Source organism: Peromyscus eremicus, chromosome 3 (assembly GCF_949786415.1).
Source record: "Peromyscus eremicus chromosome 3, PerEre_H2_v1, whole genome shotgun sequence".
Taxonomy (NCBI): domain Eukaryota; kingdom Metazoa; phylum Chordata; class Mammalia; order Rodentia; family Cricetidae; genus Peromyscus; species Peromyscus eremicus.
The window spans coordinates 124,996,091-125,017,795 of NC_081418.1; the positions used below are offsets into that span (position 1 = coordinate 124,996,091).

The 21,705-nt window shown below is 51.6% G+C and overlaps 1 protein-coding gene across 1 annotated transcript in view; it reads right to left on the minus strand.

The window, feature by feature from the left end:
- The window catches only part of Atp2b2 (ATPase plasma membrane Ca2+ transporting 2), a 163,343-nt gene that overhangs the window by 20,949 nt on the left and 120,689 nt on the right, over positions 1-21,705 (minus strand). The window contains exons 13-14 of the mRNA XM_059257100.1: positions 9,622-9,863; positions 8,672-8,906 (exon numbers count right to left, since the gene is read on the minus strand). Of these exons, the coding sequence (XP_059113083.1) occupies positions 8,672-8,906; positions 9,622-9,863 (477 nt within the window). The remainder of the gene's footprint in view (positions 1-8,671; positions 8,907-9,621; positions 9,864-21,705) is intronic.

Below are 21,705 nucleotides of genomic sequence, written 5' to 3' on the forward strand. Positions count from 1 at the left end.
AACAGGACTGAGAGGGTTAAAGCATCTGGCCTTTGCTGACTGAAATGACATACTGACATCTGAGCCAATCAGGTCAGCCAGTCAGAAGGTGACAGGGCCGACTCCTCTCAGTGGCCTCTCCTTAGAGTGGTTAGGATGTGGAACACGGCTGAGAGCCAATGCCAGTGTTCATATATGACACAGATGACTGAGTAAGTGTGACCCAAGACAGTGACAGACAGAGACATAGTTAGGGGGCCTCTGCTGCAAAGCATCTTTGTGAACATGCCACAGTATACTGAGACCCAGAGCATGCTAAAATCTTGGGCCTGTCAGGCAAGCCTGACACCTAACTTTTCTTGCACACAGTGGAACTGAGAGCTTACCCTGTCCCTAATCTACTACAAAGAGTCTGAACTAAACCTTCCAGGATCGTCTGAGCTGCTGCTCTATCTATGACAAGACTGTGGTAGTTTGAATGTAACTGGCACTCATAATCTCATAGGGAGTGGCACTATTAGGAGGTGTGGCTTTGTTGGAGTGGGTATGGCCTTGTTGGAGGAAGTGTGTCACTGTGGGGGCGGGCTTTGAGGTTTCCTATGCTCAGGATACCACCCAGTATCTCAGTCCACTTCCTGTTGCCTGCAAGATGTAGGAATCTCAACTACTCCCCAGCACCACGTCTGTCTGCATACCACCATGCTCCTTGCTATGATGATAATGGACTGAACCTCTGAAACTACAAGTGAGCCACCCCAATTAAATGTTTTCATTTATAAGAGTTGCTGTGGTCATGGTGTCTTTATACAGCAATAAAAACCCCAACTAAGACAAAGATCTTCCTGGGAGAAAGTATCTTTGGGTTGCTCAAGGTGAGGTGCAGTCATGACTAGCATCCTCGTAGAGAGGGAGATTAGGATATAGAGATGTACACATGAAGGGGTGCACACGATGGTGAAAGGCAGAAGATGCTGGGCACGTGTCTACAGCCAGGGGATGGAATCAATCACCACGGTCCTGGTCTGAATGCAAACCATCTCTTAGGCTCCTAGGCTTGAACACCAGGTCCCCAGCTGGAGGGGCTGTACTGGTAGGTCGTGAACTCTCAGGACTTCAGGTATACAGACAGAGAAGCTCCAGGTGGGAGGGGTCTGTGCTGTGCTGTAGGCCATCAGAGGGACTCCAAGGAAGGTGTGGGATGAGAGTTGGTGGGTGTGAAGGAAACTTCTGAGGAAGCTGAGGTGTGTGTGGGGTGCGTGGGGTGGGGTCGGGGTGGGGCTTGCTCCAGTAGGCACCAGTCCTGCACTAGAGACAAGGTGGTTTGTGTATAGTTAGGACTCATGCTTTGTTTGTTTTGTCTTAGAGTCTCACGCTGTAGACCAGGCTGGCCCTGAACTCACAGAGATCCACTTGCCTCTGCCTCATGAGTACTGGGATTAAAGGCGTGTGCCACCACACCTGGCCCAGGACTCAGACTTCTCAGACTGCCTCACAGGATAGAGCTGACCACATTCTAGGCTCTGCCAAGCAAACCAGGCCGGGGAGAAGAACAAGGCTTTCCTCTCACAAATGTAATAAGGGTTTTCACAAGGGCCCATGTGTAGCACCTGTGGTTAAGTTTTGACCAGAGTGTTCTCTGAGGGCCTATATACTGGAGTCTCGGTCCCCAGGGTGGCGCTGTCAGGAGGTACTAGGACCTTTAAGAGATGGGAGTGTGTGGTGTGTCTTGGAAGGGGACTCGGGCACCTCAGTCTCTTCTGTCTTTTGTCTCTCACTATGACATTAACTGTGGCTTTGCCGTGGGCTCCCATCACCACGTTGCTGCCTTGCCACAGGCCCCAAAGCAGTGGCGCCCACTGCCCATAAACTGTTACCTGACATGGTGGGCCCAGCGGAACCTTTCCTTTCTACAAGCTGATTATGCCCATTATTTTATTACACCAGTGGGAAGCTATGTTTTTCCTTTTCTTTTCCCACTCTGCCCCTGCTGCCTGGGACACCCTGTTCCCCTCAGCCTTTATATGTGAGCTTTTACTTGCCTCCTGTGCTCAATGCTCTCTACCCATGAAGCGTCTAGATCCCTCCAACCCAGAGGGACATTTCCTTGAACTGGTCTCAGGGTTTTCTTTGGTCGCTCACTCATTCACTCAACAAACAGCAGTGGAGGATTCAGTTCCTCTGAGCTCTGAGGACCGAGGAGATGCTTAGAACTTCAATCTCCGGAGCATGGTTCTGGTTGAAATATGCTTTCCATATAAATAAAGCCAGCGTTAACTATTTTAAAAAGTGGCTTCCTCTGCTAAAATTATCCTAGATATTCTCACTGAGGAAAAACAGCCAGGAAATGGGCGCTTCCTGTTGTCATTACATAAAGGCTTTTAAACATCTGCTGTTTCTGGTGACAGCCGGTGTCTGTGACTCCAAGGGCTCTGAACACCCCCGGGGTAACCCCCAGCGTGTCCTAGACCGATGCTCTACTGACAGCTTCCTCCATGCTCTCGTCTGTCAGCTTTGGGATTGTCTTGAGTAGGAACTTCAGTGAATGTTTAATGCTGCTTGGCCTGTGGTGGGCCTGAGGGAGGAAACTGAGGTGTTCACCTGCAGCTGAAGAGTGAGCCTGGGGAGGCCTGGGGGACCCGCTGCAGAGCCCCCTCTTCCTGGGTCTCACTATGCTGGAGCCTAGTACAGGGTGCTCACTGTGAGACTCCAGGAACCATAGGCTGGGTAAAGGAAAGGAGGACAGAGCCGCGGAGGCTGCATGAGACGGCTGACATGGTGGTGGTGGTGGGGAATGGGACGATGCGGGAAAGTCACTTACAAAAGTGGTGACGGGGGGGGGGGGCCTGCCTGTGAGGTGGGAACTGGGGCCTGGGTGTGGTGGGGACTCACTGTGAGGTGAGAACTGGGGCCTGGGTGTGGTGGAGATTCACTGTGAGGTGGGAACTGGGGCCTGGGTGTGGTGGGGACTCACTGTGAGGTGAGAACTGGGGCCTGGGTGTGGTGGAGATTCACTGTGAGGTGGGAACTGGGGCCTGGGTGTGGTGGGGACTCACTGTGAGGTGGGAACTGGAGCCTGGGTGTGGTGGGGACTCACTGTGAGGTGAGAACTGGAGCCTGGGTGTGGTGGGGACTCACTGTGAGGTGGGAACTGGAGCCTGAGTGTGGTGAGGACTCACTGTGAGGTGGGAACTGGAGCCTGGGTGTGGTGGGGACTCACTGTGAGGTGAGAACTGGAGCCTGGGTGTGGTGGGGACTCACTGTGAGGTGGGAACTGGAGCCTGGGTGTGGTGGGGACTCACTGTGAGGTGGGAACTGGGGCCTGGGTGTGGTGGGGACTCATTGTGGGGTGCAACTGGGGGCCTTGTCAGAATGAGGCTCTAGGTTCAAGTCTTAGCAGGAGAAAGAAGACCCCACCCCACCCCACCCCACAGCTCTGCTGGTTTAACTTGAAGATTCATACGGTCCAACCTTCTCATTCCCAGACAGGAAAACTGAAGCCCAGGAGGAGATGTTTCACCTGAGGCACCTGTGAGGTTTTATATCGACTGCCACTGACAGCATCTGCAATCATCTTGAGGTGAACTCTCTGGCCATGTCTGTGAGGGATTTTCCAGATTAGGTTAATGGGAGTGAGGAAATCCACCCTAATGATGGGCAGTATCTGTCCATGGGCTGGGGTCCTAGACTGACTGACGAGGAGAAAGCAAGCTGAGCGCCAGCATCCATCTCTCTCAGCCTCCTGCCTGCAGATGTCACGAGGTCAGTGCCTCACACTCCCGCCATCATGCCTTCCCCTCCAAAAGATGAGCTCAGATAAACCCTTCCTCCTTAAGCTGCTCTGGTCAGGTGTTTTGTTACAGCGATGAGAAAGGAACTGATGAGACTCTCAGAGGGGCGTGTTAGAGCTGGTGTCCCAACTACGCTGTCAGTCAAGGAAGCTCCAGCTCCCAACCGCAGCTTGCAATTCTTTAGAAATGAAACTAAATAATAATAATTATTGTGTGTGTGTGCATGATTTTTTTCATGCCACAGTGCATGTGTGGAAGTCAGAGGACAACTCTGTAGAGTTGGCCCTCTCTTTCCACTTTCATCAGAATTCTAGAGATTAAGCTAGAGTCATCTGGCTTGCGCAGTAAACTCTTTGACGCACTGAGCCAAGCCATCTTGCTGGCATCATAGCATGCATTTCTGAATACACATCCCAGTGGGCCGTGGGTGAGATGGGGTCCGGGCTGGATGACTGAAAGGCACTGGGCAGGATGATGGAAGGCCTAGTGGGTGTAGCTGTGAGGCTTCTAGCAGCTGCCTCTGGTCTAAAGATGACAGATACGGGACGGAAAGGGCCCCTGAGTTGACACCCATTCTATAGATAGAAGATAAAGGTACCAAGGAAGCAGGTGGCTTGTTGGGAGCAAAGCTTGGACTTGGGTCCAGCTGCCCCTTGCCGTTTCTGTGTTTGAAGCAAGAACTCTAGATGACAATACTGTCATTAAAAAGTACCGGGGCTTAGCCCTGCACCAAGGTCCTGGGCATGGAGCTCTATGGCACCTAGGTGCTGTGGGATGTTCTGTATGTCACATGTGTTGCTAATTAGTCAATAAATAAAACACTGATTGGCCATTGGCTAGGCAGGAAGTGTAGGCGGGACAAGGAGGAGAATAAAGCTGGGAAGTGGAAGGCTGAGTGAGAGAGACACTGCCAGCCGCCACCATGACAAGCCGCATGTGAAGATCCTGGTAAGCCACGAGCCATGTGGCAAGGTATAGATTAATGGAAATGGATTAATTTAAGCTGTAATAACAGTTAGCAAGAAGCCTGCCATGGCCATACAGTTTGTAACCAATATAAGTCTCTGTGTTTACTTGATTGGGTCTGAGCGGCTGTGGGACTAGCAGGTGAGAGAGATTTGTCCTGACTGTGGGCCAGGCAGGAAAACTCAAGCTACAAATGGCGCCCAACGTGGGGCAAGAGTTTCCACCTAAAACCTGAGGAAAAAAGATTCTAAAACGGAGCTAAAAACAGTTCCTAATTGTCTCTCTCAAATGAGCGGCAGCTGTGGGTTTGAGCTACTGGTGGGTTTCTAGCGTGCGTGCTCGACCTGCAGTATGGCGGGAATGAGGCCTCTGCAAGTGGCACATTAAGCTGTGTGGTGGATTTAGCCTTTGCTAGTACAAAACAAAAAAAAAAAGAGGTTTCTGGGCTGCACACTGCTTGGATAAAAGCATAGACCCACGATAGCTCCCAGAGCTAGTGGTAAACATAGCCATGTTGGGAAGCTGAGGTGGGCGGAGCCAGCAGCCATACCACCATTTCAGTCTTACAAATGCTGCAGTTTAAAGCAATAGATTTACAATAAGACAGATTCAGATGTAATAGTTTACAATGTGTGTAAAAATGTACGTAGGCTTGAAAGAGAGAGAAAAAGGAATATATACAGTTATATAAAGAAATAAATAGTTTTTAAAAATAAAGTCTTTAAAGAGACAGTAAAGGTAGTATAAAAAATAAGCCATGTAGAGATGAATATTACACTGAGAATCTGGATTGTGTTGTCTTTGGGATTTTTAACTGCAGAAAAACATTTGATTGTAAAAACTGTTGAGTTATGCCAAAATGTATATTTTAAAGGTACCTTGACTTCAAAATTTGGATATAAGGATATGTTGCTTTGGAAAGGAGACTCTGCTTTTGTTTCCACAGAAATCCAGAGGCTGTGGATTTGTTCAAGATTAAGATACATCAGGTTCGACCAGCCAAGACCCCCTGAAAGGTCTCCAATGACACCATGGCCCAGACAATCCAACATCCAGAATGGTTTGAAGGCAACTGGCTCAGATGATACACCCTCATGGACTATTCCACAATCCTAAAATTTTCTTTGAATCCCCATAAGATACAGCGCACCCCTCCAGCAGGAAGTAGTAAGAGAAGCTACGCCCAAATTCCCAAATTATATGTAATTTTACTTTGTTAAGGTTAAAACCTTCCTTTTTGAAAAAAAAAAGGGGGAAGTGCTGTGGGATGTTCTGTATGTCACATGTGTTGCTAATTAGTCAATAAATAAAACACTGATTGGCCATTGGCTAGGCAGGAAGTGTAGGCGGGACAAGGAGGAGAATAAAGCTGGGAAGTGGAAGGCTGAGTGAGAGAGACACTGCCAGCCGCCACCATGACAAGCCGCATGTGAAGATCCTGGTAAGCCACGAGCCATGTGGCAAGGTATAGATTAATGGAAATGGATTAATTTAAGCTGTAATAACAGTTAGCAAGAAGCCTGCCATGGCCATACAGTTTGTAACCAATATAAGTCTCTGTGTTTACTTGGTTGGGTCTGAGCGGCTGTGGGACTGGCAGGTGAGAGAGATTTGTCCTGACTGTGGGCCAGGCAGGAAAACTCAAGCTACACCTAGGTCCAGGTCCAGAACACCAGGTCTACTCTGGATCCGTTTAGCCACTTACAGCAAGACTTTGGGACCATCCCTGTCTCTCGGGGCCCAGTCAGTGTGCATCTATAAACTGATGAGAAGGAAGGGAGCCTGAATGAGACCAAAGTTCAAACCTCAATGAACAGCATTCAAAATGGAAGAGGACACTTGTGGCATTTTTGACTTCACGGAAGTCTAAGTTGGTGAAGTGGGTTACTAAGTCACAAGGATGGGTCATAGCTAAAACCCTTAGCACCTCATGCAGGTGTATTATCATCCTTTGGAAGGCTGTTTCCAAAGCTGGGTGGGGAGAGGTCAGTCTGGAGTTGGAGGAGGTTGTACAGAGGGAGCATCTGGGAAGAGGCTGGACAGGGCCTGGGCAGGTGGCCTGACACACACCATGACAAACCTCTGCAGCCTGTACCCAGTGATTTCTAGGAAGGAGATAATAGATAAACCCATCTCTGGGAGGCCTGAGCCTGCTAACTGCTGGTGACAAGCAGCTGTCCTGGGAGGCTGAAAACCATCTTCAGGGACTAGGAGTTGACAGATCCCTGATAGGCAGACAGACAGGAAGAGGGCTACAAATAGATAATACAGAAGCAAACTTTCTGCTCTCTGTCTGTCTGTCTGTCTGTCTGTCTGTCTCTGTCTCTCTCTCTGTCTCTGTCTGTCTCTCTATGTCTCTGTCTGTCTGTCTGTCTGTCTGTCTCTCTCTCTCTGTCTCTGTCTCTCTCCCTCCCTTCCTCTGTGTGTGTATGGGGGGGTGGGGGAGCAGCAAGAACAGCACTGGAGGGCTGGGATCAAGTCCATTCATTTCCATTCATTCATTCCACAAGCTCCTGCTTATTCTGAAGGCTAAGCTGTTGCCAATACAGGATCATGAGAAAATGACTCAGCTGGGGAGGCCATTAGGGCTCCTCATTTTTGGGCCACTGACCTATATGCTGGTCTTGGTGTTCATATGTGTGTAGTCTGCTCCCTTACACTATCTCATGGGCATGTGTGGGCATGGAGGAAGATACTCTTATACCCAGGCTACTGAAATGGCTCAGAGAGGTTATGTAATTGGTTCAATGCTACACAGCTCAGCAATGCTCGCATATGGGGATCCAGGTCTGTCTGATACCTGTGCTCACACTCCGATGCCTCTCGTAGCTGCCTAGGTGTCAAAGTCCATGTTTGTGACCTGGGTTAACCTGTTCTTTGGAAGACAGAATTCTACAGCACCAGGCAGGAGCCCAGAAGACAGCTCTCTACTTATCTCCACTTTGAAAAAGGGACCACTGGGGCTCTGACAGAGCAGGGAGTGTCCAGAGGCCCAAAGAGAACACTATAAAGGCAGGACACGGAATCTGCCATTGTTGGAGGAAGGTAGTCCCTCTGGGTATCAACACCAACTCTCAAAGCCGAGGCCTACATGGATCCCCTGCTCTCCTGGCCTCCTGGGTAAGGTAAATGCTTGGCCTGCCCATAGCACTGACTTCTTTCCATGAAGCCTAATCCTCCATGGGTAGACACGGACCACACAGCCCTTCTGTGATCATGACAGGCCTCCTCTCTGGATTCAGATTCAGTTAACACAGCATGGAGCTACACTGTGCACCCAGCACCCCATGAAGAATACATCACATATATCATTTTCATCCTCATAACGTGGATGAAGTCACCTGTCCCTTCTGCTGGAAATGTGACTGGCCATTGACTTGGGAGTATTGCCTCCCAGATGCATGCTGAAGACAGATAGTGGCTGTATTAGCAGGCTGGCCAGGGCACCCTGTTACTGAGCCACCTCTGGGCAGAGAGAGACTGAGACACTCACAGAATGCTATGCTCTGGGTTCTCCTGGGAGGATGTCCTGTGCACCCAGCTGTAATGGAGGCTTGGAATCAAGAACATGACAATAGTTACATCCTATAGGATTAGAGGCTTCTGGAGCTAGGCATGCCCTATATCTGTCCCTAGGGAGACAGGAGGGAAATGCCCTTAGTGGCTGTGCGTGGGTGGGTGGGGGTATGAAACTGTTCTCACCCAGAGCAGCACCTGCTTGTGGGCTGGGGAGTGGTCCTTCCCAGGTCTTTCTGAGTAGACAGTTGCTAAATATGTCTACACTAGCTACAGAGTGAAATTGCTTGAGAGCAGGAAGGATCCTAGTCCTGTTGCATGGGGACCTGAAGCTCAGAGAGCTGAGCAGAGTTCCCAGGTCACTCACTGGCCTGGCTCTAGCCCTGCCCCCTTCTCCCGAGCTCACTGGCATCAGGGCCTACCTCAGGTCGCACTGGGTCTTCAATGCCCACCACGCAGATGCACGTGAGTTCACTGAGGATGTCATTCTCATTGTCCCAGTCAGGCTCAGGGCTGCTGGGGAAGTCACGGTAGGCCACACAGATGGTACGGAGCCCGTCACAGGCCATGGGCTCGATCACCTTCTTCACCATCTCATCTCTGTCCCGGGGCCGGAAGACACGGGGTTCACCCGCCCCACTAAGGATCTTGCAGCACCTGGGGAAGGGAAGGGAAGGAGATGAATGAAGCCCATCTACCTTAGCCATTGGATACCAACCTGATCCGCTTCCCATAATGCACATAATGTACATGCAGCAGGCCTGGCATCACAGTCAGGGGTGCAGCTAGGTGGCCTTTTTACAATATTTGCAGCAGGTTCCCAAGCTGTCTGCTGCATGCCGTGTTTGGGAGATTCCAATCGGGGGGTGGGGAGTGGTACCTCAGCTGAGATGGCTTGGGAAGCCCTCAACCTAGGCTAGAGGTTCTCCACCTCGCTAGGGTATCAGGCTCACCTGAGGAGCATCTAATAAAACAGAGGTGTAGGCCAGCCTCCATGGTTCCAGTGGGAGTTGTCTGGGGGTAAGACAGCAACAATGGTTTGTCTTTCTTTCCTTTCTTCCCTTCCATCCTTCTTGCTTTCTCTTTGAGAGAGGGTCTCAATGTAGACCAGGCTAGCCTTGAACTCAGAGATTCTCCTGCCTGCCCCCTGAGTGCTGGGATTAAAGTGTGCACCACCATGCCCAGCTTCTTTCCTTTTATTTTCACCGAGGTGATTCTAATGTACTACAAGTCAGGGCTGAGAATCTCTGGGATTGACCAACGTACAAATGGGGAAACTGAGGCACAGAGGGAAACTAACTTGCTTAGGTCCAGCCTGCATAGAGATGGTGATGTGTGATCCAGACATTCACAGCTGTGCTGGGAGGCTTACTTTTTGAGCACGATCTCTGAGGCACCCTTGCTGTACATGCGGAAGCTCTCATCGGGCATCTTGATGACAGTGCTCATGGACTTGCGCACGGAGTTGAAGGTGTACACCTTATACAGCTTCTCTTCCGGCATCTGGCTGCGCACTGGCTCGTAGTCCTGCTTCAAGTCCAGCACGAAGCCCAGCAGGCCGCACTCAGTCTTGTTGCCCACCTGCCGGGGCAGGGCACCCTCCTTTTCTGGGGGCTGTGGAGACAAGTGGTGTGGCTTGTGCAGGGCAGGACCTGCCACAGAGGAATCCTTGCCCTGGCTATCATTTTGACCCTGATGCTGCTGCATGGCTGAACCCCCAGGGGTGCAGGACCACTGGCAGCTAGGATGTGGTCTCTCAGACACTCTAGGTCTCTGAGACACTCTGGGCTAGTCCTGATTCTGGGGCAGGTCATTAAGTAGAATTCTCTTTTTAAAAAAATTATGTATGAAATTCTGTTCTAATTTGCTTTCTATTGTGATAAAACACTCTGACTAAAAGCCACTTGGGGAGGAAATGGTGTATTTCAGCTTACATGTCCTGATCATAGTCCATCATTAAGAGAAGTCAGGGCAGGAACTCAAGGCAGGAACCTGGAGGCAGGAACTGAAGCAGAAGCCACGGAGGAACATTGTTTACTGGCTTGCACCTCATGGCTTGCTTAGTCTGCTTTCTTACACAACTCAAGACCATCTGCCCAGGGATGACACCTCCCACAGTGGTCTGGGCTCTGTCACATTAGTCACTATTCAAGAACACGCCCCAACATATTGTCTACAGGCCAGTCTGATGGAGGCATTTTCTCAGTTGAGGTTCCACTGCCTAGATGACTAAAGCTGGTGTCAGACAACATCATAACTGCTTCAAATTCTTTTCATGTTTGCTTGGTTTGAGACAGGGTCTGCCTCATGTAGCTCAGGCTGAATTTGAACTTGCTACACAGTCAAACACGGTCTAAAACTCCTGATCCTCTTGCCTCTAGCTCCCAAGAGCTGGGATTATAAGCGTGTGCCACCAAGTCTGGCTAGATTTTTCTTTTTCTTTTTTTTTTTGAAAAGTAAAACACATGGGTCAAAGTTGAACCCCTCTGTCTATTTCTTCTTGCCTGCCGAACTCACCATTGACCCAGAACTGGTCTCGATGCTCAATTTGTTTCTAATCATCCCTGGGTGTGTGTTGTGGCATTTTATTTTAAGATAACTGTTGATGAAAACTAACACAGGAGGTCCTCGACACTCTCCTCCCAGCCTCCCCCAGTGTTAGCCTCCCACATCACCGTAGCAACAAGAGCACAACAAGGCAGGGATGCAGACACAGTCCACGCAACCTCATTCAGACCCCATGTGCATGCATGTGTGTTTGGTTCTTTATCAAGGCATGACAGCAATTCCTGGGAGCACCACGATGTCTAAACAGGACACTTTATCATGCATCCCTGCTTCACTCTTGGACGGCCACAGTCCGCCCTCTCTCTGCCTCTGGCCACCAGTTTCCACCCCTCTGCTTTCCTCCTTTCTCTTTTTCTTTCAGTGCTGTGCTGGAGATCAAATCCAGATCCTTCTACATGCTGAATGCTTGGCCTCGTGCTTTAACCACTGAGCTACATCCCCAGCCCATGTCAATCATGTCAAGCATGGTACGTACGTGAAATCACACAGGATGTCATTGGTGGCGACTGGCTTTCTCACTCAGCCTAAGCCCCTTGAGACCAGGTGTCCCATGTCTCATACCTTTCAGTAGCATGTCCACAGTGTAGGCGGACCATCTTCCTGGTTTTGATTTAGGTTAGAACAATCAGAACAGCTATTTCTGTTACATTAAAAAAACATTGGCCAAACAGGGCTGGAGAGATGGCTTAACCATATAGTGCCTGCCAGACAAGCATGAAGCCCTGAGTCTGGGCTCCTAGTACCCACATGAAAACCCGGGAGTGGTGGTGTGTACTTGTAATCTCAGTGCTGGGGAGGCAGAGATGGCGAGATCCCTGGAGCTCACTGGCCAGATAGCCAAGCAAAATTGGTGAGAGACTGTCCCAAAAAATAAGGTGGAGCCAGGCATGGTGGAGCACATCTTTAATCCCAGCACTCAGGAGGCAGAGGCAGGTGGATCTCTGTAAGTTTGAGGCCAGCCTGGGCTACAGAGTGAGATGCTGTCTCAACAAACCAAACCAAACCAACCAGCCAACCAACCAACCAACCAACCAACCAAAAAACAAAGTGGAAAGGGATTGAGGAGATACTTGATATTGACCTCTGGCTGATACACATCACACACCCACATGCACATCCACACCCCCATCCCCCATACACACCCACACACCCACATGCACATACACACCCCCATCCCCCATACACACCCACACACCCACATGCACATCCACACCCCCATCCCCCATACACACCCACACACCCACATGCACATCCACACCCCCATCCCCCATACACACCCACACACCCACATGCACATCCACACCCCCACTCCCCATACACACCCCCACACACCTAAACAGGAGCTTTTTCAAGAGGCCTAGCCCAATGTCTGAGTGGGCATGTAGCTCTGTCTTGCTTGTTAATAGCATCCAATCAGGAGGTTGAACCTCTGCTGTCACTCAGCCCCTCCACAGTCCCTTTGTGAAGCTGGTTTGTGTTTCCCACTCCAGGGTGTTTCTTTTAAACTACTCAACAAATGCCTCGCTACAAGTAAGCACAATTGACTCATCCTTTCTCCCGGTTCTTCTCTCTTTTCTTTCTCTCCACCTGCTGGTCCTCTGGCAGCATCTCTTGTCCCGGAGGCTTAGAAAAACATGGGCTGCTCCTGCAGAATCCCTTTCTCTTTGCTGGTGGGCAAAGTCCTTCTCTTCCTTAAGGACATACTCAAATATCACCTGTGTGGGTCCATCTCTTGTCTTCTAATTCCCTCCAAGTTCCCAGGGCACTCATGGACCCAACACATAGTAGGTGCTTACCTACTATCTGCTGATGGCTCAAGGTGAGCTAGCCGGCTGGGAAAGATGTAGGACATTAGGTCAGTACAAGATGCTTGCACATGAGCAGTAGGGGTGGGGTTGGGACAGGTGCACAAGCGGCTGCTGGGAACACAGCTCTGCAAGTGCCCACACTCCCTCCTGCACCCCCTCCCCCAGACACAACCCACTCATCTCACTGAAAATTACTGTGTAGCTACTTGGGTGGTGGGTCTTCTGGAACAGTAATAATGGCTGCTGCAGATAACTGTAGGCCTGGAGAGATTCTGAAGAGGAACAAATAGCAATGGTCATGTCTGTGTTTCTTCTACCTCAGAAGTGGCTTTGCCTGGGTCTCAGACCAGTCTTGCAAAAGGGGGCTATCTGAATTTCCATCCTTATCCTCCTTGATCTTGCCCCAAGAGAGCATCTGTGGCAAGGAGGCGGACTCAAAATGCCAGTTTGGGGGCTGGAGAGATGAGCTCAGCAGTTACAAGCACTCGCTGTTCAACCATGAGGCCAGAGCTTGGATCCCCGAGTCCATCCTGGACAGCTCACAAATGCCTACAACACCAGCTCCAAGGGAGCTGACCCCCTCTCTGGTTGCTGCAGGCACCTGCATACATATGTATATCTACACCCACACAGACACATATACATGCCACCCACACATGCACAGAAATAAAACACAATAAAACTTAATTACAAAAACAGACGTCAGCCTGTACCAGAGGCTCAGGGCTGGGGTGAGCCCTCCATCATCATCTGGCTTACTTTCCGCTCTTGAAGCTCTGTCTCAGGCCTGGGGACAGATGTCTATATGTGGGGAAATAGACATTGACAGGCAGTGGCCCCAAGACCTATGGATTCCGGGAAGGAAAGAACATTTCTAACACACCCACAGGTTTCCTCATCTGTGGAACGGAGGGATTGGAGCAGAGGAAAAAACGTCAGCCCTGTTTCCATATCAGTAGGATGTGGTGAGGGATGGTGGAGGGGGACTGGGTGGCAGGTTCCTCAGCCGGTGATCTAGTGCCTAGGACAGGCATGCGGCTCTCCCCTGGCTCCCTCAGCCTGGCTAACCTGAGACTCAGCGTCAAGTGCCTTGGAGGGCGCCCCACGCAGGTCACCGCGAAACACTGGCATCTCTCAGATAACTTCCTATAATTTTTTTTTTTTGAGAAAATAAATTCTAAGAGCTTCCCTTTGGCTCATTAAATGTAGCTACGTTGTACTTTAAAAACTAATTTTCTAACTAACTTTCTGGTGATTTCGGCGTTTCATGTGTTTTCCACAACAGCATTCCGCCCCTCCGCTAATGAAAGAAAATGACGACACAGAGGCCTTAAATAAAAATACCTAATTACTTATTTGCCCAAGAGAGCTGAGCAGTCATGCCTGCCAAGCACCCGGCATTTTATTACCCTCCGTGAAATATTTTAATTTTCCTCTAAAAGGATTTCAAACAATCCAGTGTTGCAAATGGCACAGCTGCCTCCTCCGTAATTCAATTTGTTTCTCTGAACTTGCGCTCTGAACTCGCCTACGTGCGTTACTAAGAAGCGGTTGGTTGCTCTTCCCCCTCCGCTCTTGACTGTTTTCATCCTGACAAACTCAGAGGTTTTGCCCCTGTGCTCCAGCTGCAGAAGGCGTCTTCTCTCTGGGGCTCCTCTCCTGTTCTGTGGCTAGGGCTGTGCCTGCTTAGAGGGAGGGGCCCCAGCTCCCCTCCCCCACCTCCAGGAGAAGGGAAGAAGTAAGCTGCTCTTGCTACATAGTTGCTGAAGCCAGGCCTGGGGCTGCCACAAGTGTCCTGAATCCCCCCTAGAGCGCCCACCCTTACTTGGTTATTACGACCCTGAGCAGCGTAGCACCCGGTGTAGCCACGGGCCTATGGTAGCGGGCCCAATTGATGCCTCTGTCTTTTGGTGCTGAGGGATGATTGCAGTGAAATCAATACATGACTTGAAGAGCTATAAACAATAAATTCAGTTAGAAAAAAATGGGATTAAGGGCTCAGTGGGTAAAGGCACCTCCTGCCAAGCCAGAGACCTGAGTTCAAGTCCTGGAAGCCACGGGGTTGAAGGCGAGAGCTGACTCCACAAAGCTGCCCTCTGACCTCCACAAGTGTGCCAAGGCATGTGCAGACCTATACTCACACACATCCCACACACCCACACACCCACAAATATAAAAAATTAAAGCCAAATTCCCAGCATACATCACCTCACACCCATTATGATGTTGCTATTAAATAACAAAAGGCTTCATGAAATAACAAATGTTTGCAAGAACGCCGAGTACCCGGAACACTTGGACGCTGTTAGTAGGAATGTAAGACGATGCAGATACTGCAAAACATGGGAGGCCCCCCGAAACACTTAATGGAGAGAAGCTGTGTCACACAATAAAGGGTACCTCTGGGTATCTTCTCAAAACAACGACCAACAGGGACTCAAAGAGACGTTAGTGCATTCACATTCACGGCAGTTGCTCTGTGGAAGCAACTGATGGATGAATGGAGACACAAACTGTGGTCTACACACACGATGGAATATTACTGCGTTTTAAAGAGGAAAGACATTCTGACATCTGCTGTTACATGGGAGAAGTTGAGGACATTATGCTAGGAGAAATAAGCTGAGAGGTATCAACTCATAGAGATGGAGGCCTGAGCGGCTGCTGCCAGGAGCTCAGGGAGGGGCGTGGGAGGTTGGTGCTAATGTAGCCGGAGGTTCAGTTCTGCAAGATGACAAGTGTATGGATGGGTTGCAGCCATGGAATGCACATAATCCTACTAACCCACGTGTTTAAAGACGGTTGAAAGGGTCAAGATGGCTAAAACGGTCAGACCTCATGGTACATGTGTTTTATTACAATAAAGGAAAACATCCAAACAAACTCCATGGTAACCGCTGCTTTGAGTATTAAATATCTTCTAAGGGTCAAAATGTCTTAGAGACTGACACCATTAGGAGGTGGCAGAGTCTTTAAGAGGAAGGCAGAATGGGGGGGGGTCTTAGAGTCCCTCTGGGACTCCAGTCTCGTCCTCTTTGGCTTTCTGGCACCATGGTGACTGGCTTTCTCTGCCGCATGCATCCACCATGATATCTGGTCTCACCATAGCCCCAAAGCCTTTGCCCCACTGATCAGACTGAAACGAACCAAAAGGACCTATCCCTTGTTCGAAGCTGGTTTCTCTTGGACATCTCTTACAGACACAAGGCTGCTGATAAAGTGCGATTTGGTGATTGTCCACAGGACTGGCTTTCTGGGACTAAACACCATCCTCAAGGACAGACAGTGGCAATGAAAGCCCCCCACATGTCTGGATTAGTCAGACATGACCATTTCTCTCCGAGTTGACTCTGCTTCCTGCTGAAGCCCTTGCTCACATGCCCCTCAGGCTGCATCCTCATGGCTCCCAGGAGGTGGGGCTGCTGTTCCCATTTTACAGCTGTGTGCTCTGAGGCCCCAGGAGGAGAGGTGGCATTACTCAGATGCAGTTGAGCCAGGACTGGATCTGCACTCACACCAACTGCTGGTGCCTCCTGCCTCCCTCAGGAACACTGTAGACCCTTCGGAGTTCACAGAGTGACACAGTAGGAGGCCTGCATAACAGGCTCGTCTCTGCCTCCAGCACTGGGGACCAGCCAACAATGGACGATCCAGTTGATGGATAAATCTTCTGTCTACGTAGCCTGCTGCCAATAGGACCCCAGATGCAGTGAATTTTGGCAGAATTTGTCCCCCACAATTGTCACCCGAGGGTCTGCCTCCCCAGAGCTTCTCAAGAACTAGGTTTCTTGAAGAGAGCAAGGTGACCAAGTTATCAGTGAGCCACACTAGCGAGCCATGAGAGCTTTCTGAGAGGCTGGGGAGCAGGAGGATGGATGGGTGCCCAGGACACAGGAGTCCCTGTGACATGGGAAGCAAAATCCTTGGGGGACCTTCCCAAGCTCTCTATGCTGTATATTGACTGCTCATATGGACTGAGATCTGCTGTGTGTATAGTATGTAGTGTTTTGATGGCATATGCTATGTGTGCATGGTGTATGCAGTGGCTGGGAGGGGTGTATTATATATTACAAGTAGGTAGCATGCATGTATTATGATATATAGTATGTATATGCTATGGAGTGTGTGTGCGTTGTATGTTGTATGTGGTGGGTGATGGTATGTAAGCTGCGTGTGCATATACAGTACATTGTACCATGTGCTCTGTGTGCTGTGATGTGTAGTGTGAATGGCATGAGGGTACAGTGTGGTAATATTTTATCTGTGTACCCCAATAAAGCTTATCTGAGGATCAGAGGACAAAGCCAGCCACTACAGTAAACACAGAGGTCAGGCAATGGTAGCACACACCTTTAATCCTAGCATTCGGAAGGCAGAGATCCATCTGCCTGAGAACAGAGCCAGGCATGGTGGCACATGCCTTAAATTCCAACACTAGTTAACCATAGAGGTCTGGAGGTCTGTACAGTCAGACAGGAAGTGACGGAGCTGGGCAGAAAGAGGAAGTGATGTAGCTGGGCAGAGGGAGGAAGTAAGAGGGCAGGGACAGAAAGGTATAGCGGCGTGAGTATACAGGAAGTAGCTCTCTGGAGGCTGAGGAGTTGGTAAGGTGAGGTTGGCTCTTGCTTGTCCTATTCCTCTGATCTCTCAGCTTTCACCCCAGTATCTGGCTCCGGGCTCTTTTTTTTTTTTTTTTAATTAATAAGGCCATTTAGCAATTCATCTTACAGTATAGGGTATATGGAGTATATTCTATGTATGCTGTTCTTTGTGATGTGTTATGAGGGGTCGTGTGAAAAGTGTTATGTATTGTATGGTATTTGCTGTGTGTGCTGTGCTATAAGGTATGTATGTGATATGTATTACATGCTGTGGTATCCTATGTTACATGTAATGCGTAGCAACATGTAGTGTGTGTTGGCATGAGAGTGTGTGCTGGTGTGAGAATTCGTACTGATGTGAGGTATGTGCTAGTGTGAGGTGTGTCCTGTTGTGAGGGTGTGTGCTGGTGTGAGGGTGTGTCCTGGTGTGAGGGTGTGTGCTGGTATGAGGGTGTGTCCTGGTGTGAGGGTGTGTGCTGGTGTGAGGGTGTGTCCTGGTGTGAAGGTTTGTGTGTGCTGGTGTGAGGGTGTGTGCTGGTGTGAGTGTGTGTGCTGGTGTGAGGGTGTGTCCTGGTGTGAGGGTGTGTCCTGGTGTGAGGGTGTGTGCTGGTGTGAGGGTGTGTCCTGGTGTGAGGGTGTGTGCTGGTGTGAGGGTGTGTGCTGGTGTGAGGGTGTGTCCTGGTGTGAGGGTTTGTGTGTGCTGGTGTGAGGGTGTGTGCTGGTGTGAGGGTGTGTCCTGGTGTGAGGGTTTGTGTGTGCTGGTGTGAGGGTGTGTCCTGGTGTGAGGGTTTGTGTGTGCTGGTGTGAGGGTGTGTCCTGGTGTGAGGGTGTGTGCTGGTGTGAGGGAGTGTCCTGGTGTGAGGGTGTGTGCTGGTGTAAGGGTGTGTGCTGGTGTGAGGGAGTGTGCTGGTGTGAGGGTGTGTGCTGGTGTGAGGGTGTGTCCTGCTGTGAGGGTGTGTCCTGGTGTGAGGGTGTGTTCTGGTGTGAGGGTGTGTCCTGCTGTGAGGGTGTGTCCTGGTGTGAGGGTGTGTGCTGGTGTGAGGGTGTGTCCTGGTGTGAGGGTGTTTGCTGGTGTGAGGGAGTGTCCTGGTGTGAGGGTGTGTCCTGGTGTGAGGGTGTGTGCTGGTGTGAGGGTGTGTCCTGGTGTGAGGGTGTGTGCTGGTGTGAGGGTGTGTCCTGGTGTGAGGGTGTTTGCTGGTGTGAGGGTGTGTCCTGGTGTGAGGGTGTGTGCTGGTGTGAGTGAGTGTCCTGGTGTGAGGGTGTGTCCTGGTGTGAGGGTGTGTGCTGGTGTGAGGGTGTGTGCTGGTGTGAGGGAGTGTCCTGGTGTGAGGGTGTGTCCTGGTGTGAGGGTGTGTGCTGGTGTGAGGGTGTGTGCTGGTGTGAGGGTGTGTCCTGGTGTGAGGGTTTGTGTGTGCTGGTGTGAGGGTGTGTGCTGGTGTGAGGGTGTGTCCTGGTGTGAGGGTGTGTGCTGGTGTGAGGGTGTGTCCTGGTGTGAGGGTGTGCCCTGGTGTGAGGGTGTGTGCTGGTGTGAGGGTGTGTCCTGGTGTGAGGGTGTGTGCTGGTGTGAGGGTGTGTCCTGGTGTGAGGGTGTGTGCTGGTGTGAGGGTGTGTGCTGGTGTGAGGGAGTGTCCTGGTGTGAGGGTGTGTGCTGGTGTAAGGGTGTGTGCTGGTGTGAGGGAGTGTGCTGGTGTGAGGGTGTGTGCTGGTGTGAGGGTGTGTCCTGCTGTGAGGGTGTGTCCTGGTGTGAGGGTGTGTGCTGGTGTGAGGGTGTGTCCTGGTGTGAGGGTGTGTCCTGGTGTGAGGGTGTGTGCTGGTGTGAGGGTGTGTCCTGGTGTGAGGGTGTGTGCTGGTGTGAGGGTGTGTCCTGGTGTGAGGGTGTGTGCTGGTGTGAGGGTGTGTGCTGGTGTGAGGGAGTGTCCTGGTGTGAGGGTGTGTGCTGGTGTAAGGGTGTGTGCTGGTGTGAGGGAGTGTGCTGGTGTGAGGGTGTGTGCTGGTGTGAGGGTGTGTCCTGCTGTGAGGGTGTGTCCTGGTGTGAGGGTGTGTTCTGGTGTGAGGGTGTGTGCTGGTGTGAGGGAGTGTGCTGGTGTGAGGGTGTGTCCTGCTGTGAAGGTGTGTCCTGGTGTGAAGGTGTGTCCTGGTGTGAGGGTGTGTGCTGGTGTGAGGGTGTGTGCTGGTGTGAGGGAGTGTGCTGGTGTGAGGGTGTGTCCTGCTGTGAAGGTGTGTCCTGGTGTGAAGGTGTGTCCTGGTGTGAGGGTGTGTGCTGGTGTAAGGGTGTGTGCTGGTGTGAGGGTGTGTGCTGGTGTGAGGGAGTGTGTTGTGTGAGGGTGTGTCCTGGTGTGAGGGTGTGTCCTGGTGTGAGGGTGTGTTCTGGTGTGAGGGTGTGTCCTGCTGTGAGGGTGTGTGCTGGTGTGAGGGAGTGTGCTGGTGTGAGGGTGTGTCCTGCTGTGAGGGTTTGTGTGTGCTGGTGTGAGGGTGTGTCCTGGTGTGAGGGTATGTGCTGGTGTGAGGGTGTGTCCTGGTGTGAGGGTGTGTGCTGGTGTGAGGGAGTGTGCTGGTGTGAGGGTGTGTCCTGCTGTGAGGGTGTGTCCTGGTGTGAGGGTGTGTTCTGGTGTGAGGGTGTGTGCTGGTGTGAGGGAGTGTGCTGGTGTGAGGGTGTCCTGGTGTGAGGGTGTGTCCTGGTGTGAGGGTGTGTCCTGGTGTGAGGGTGTGTGCTGGTGTGAGGGTGTGTGCTGGTGTGAGGGAGTGTGCTGGTGTGAGGGTGTGTCCTGCTGTGAGGGTTTGTGTGTGCTGGTGTGAGGGTGTGTCCTGGTGTGAGGGTGTGTGCTGGTGTGAGGGTGTGTGCTGGTGTGAGGGAGTGTCCTGGTATGAGGGTGGGTGCTGGTGTAAGGGTGTGTGCTGGTGTGAGGGAGTGTGCTGGTTTGAGGGTGTGTGCTGGTGTGAGGGTGTGTCCTGCTGTGAGGTATGTGCTGGTGTGAGGGAGTGTGCTGGTGTGAGGGTGTGTGCTGGTGTGAGGGTGTGTGCTGGTGTGAGGGTGTGTCCTGGTGTGAGGGTGTGTGCTGGTGTGAGGGAGTGTGCTGGTGTGAGGGAGTGTGCTGGTGTGAGGGTGTGTGCTGGTGTGAGGGTGTGTCCTGGTGTGAGGGTGTGTCCTGGTGTGAGGGTGTGTGCTGGTGTGAGGGAGTGTGCTGGTGTGAGGGTGTGTAATGGTGTGAGGTTGTGTCCTGCTGTGAGGGTATGTGCTGGTGTGAGGGAGTGTGCTGGTGTGAGGGTGTGTCCTGCTGTGAGGGTGTGTCCTGGTGTGAGGGTGTGTCCTGGTGTGAGGGTGTGTCCTGGTGTGAGGGAGTGTGCTGGTGTGAGGGTGTGTGCTGGTGTGAGGGTGTGTGCTGGTGTGAGGGAGTGTGTTGGTGTGAGGGTGTGTCCTGGTGTGAGGGTGTGTCCTGGTGTGAGGGTGTGTTCTGGTGTGAGGGTTTGTGCTGGTGTGAGGGAGTGTGCTGGTGTGAGGGTGTGTCCTGCTGTGAGGGTTTGTGTGTGCTGGTGTGAGGGTGTGTCCTGGTGTGAGGGTATGTGCTGGTGTGAGGGTGTGTCCTGGTGTGAGGGTGTGTCCTGGTGTGAGGGTGTGTGCTGGTGTGAGGGAGTGTGCTAGTGTGAGGGTGTGTGCTGGTGTAAGGGCGTGTCCTGGTGTGAGGGAGTGTGCTGGTGTGAGGGCGTGTCCTGGTGTGAGGGTGTGTCCTGGTGTGAGGGTGTGTCCTGGTGTGAGGGTGTGTGCTGGTGTGAGGGTGTGTGCTGGTGTGAGGGAGTGTGCTGGTGTGAGGGTGTGTCCTGCTGTGAGGGTTTGTGTGTGCTGGTGTGAGGGAGTGTCCTGGTATGAGGGTGGGTGCTGGTGTAAGGGTGTGTGCTGGTGTGAGGGAGTGTGCTGGTTTGAGGGTGTGTGCTGGTGTGAGGGTGTGTCCTGCTGTGAGGTATGTGCTGGTGTGAGGGAGTGTGCTGGTGTGAGGGTGTGTGCTGGTGTGAGGGTGTGTCCTGGTGTGAGGGTGTGTCCTGGTGTGAGGGTGTGTGCTGGTGTGAGGGAGTGTGCTGGTGTGAGGGTGTGTAATGGTGTGAGGTTGTGTCCTGCTGTGAGGGTATGTGCTGGTGTGAGGGAGTGTGCTGGTGTGAGGGTGTGTCCTGGTGTGAGGGTGTGTCCTGGTGTGAGGGTGTGTCCTGGTGTGAGGGTGTGTCCTGGTGTGAGGGAGTGTGCTGGTGTGAGGGTGTGTGCTGGTGTGAGGGTGTGTGCTGGTGTGAGGGAGTGTGTTGGTGTGAGGGTGTGTCCTGGTGTGAGGGTGTGTCCTGGTGTGAGGGTGTGTTCTGGTGTGAGGGTTTGTGCTGGTGTGAGGGAGTGTGCTGGTGTGAGGGTGTGTCCTGGTGTGAGGGTTTGTGTGTGCTGGTGTGAGGGTGTGTCCTGGTGTGAGGGTGTGTGCTGGTGTGAGGGTGTGTCCTGGTGTG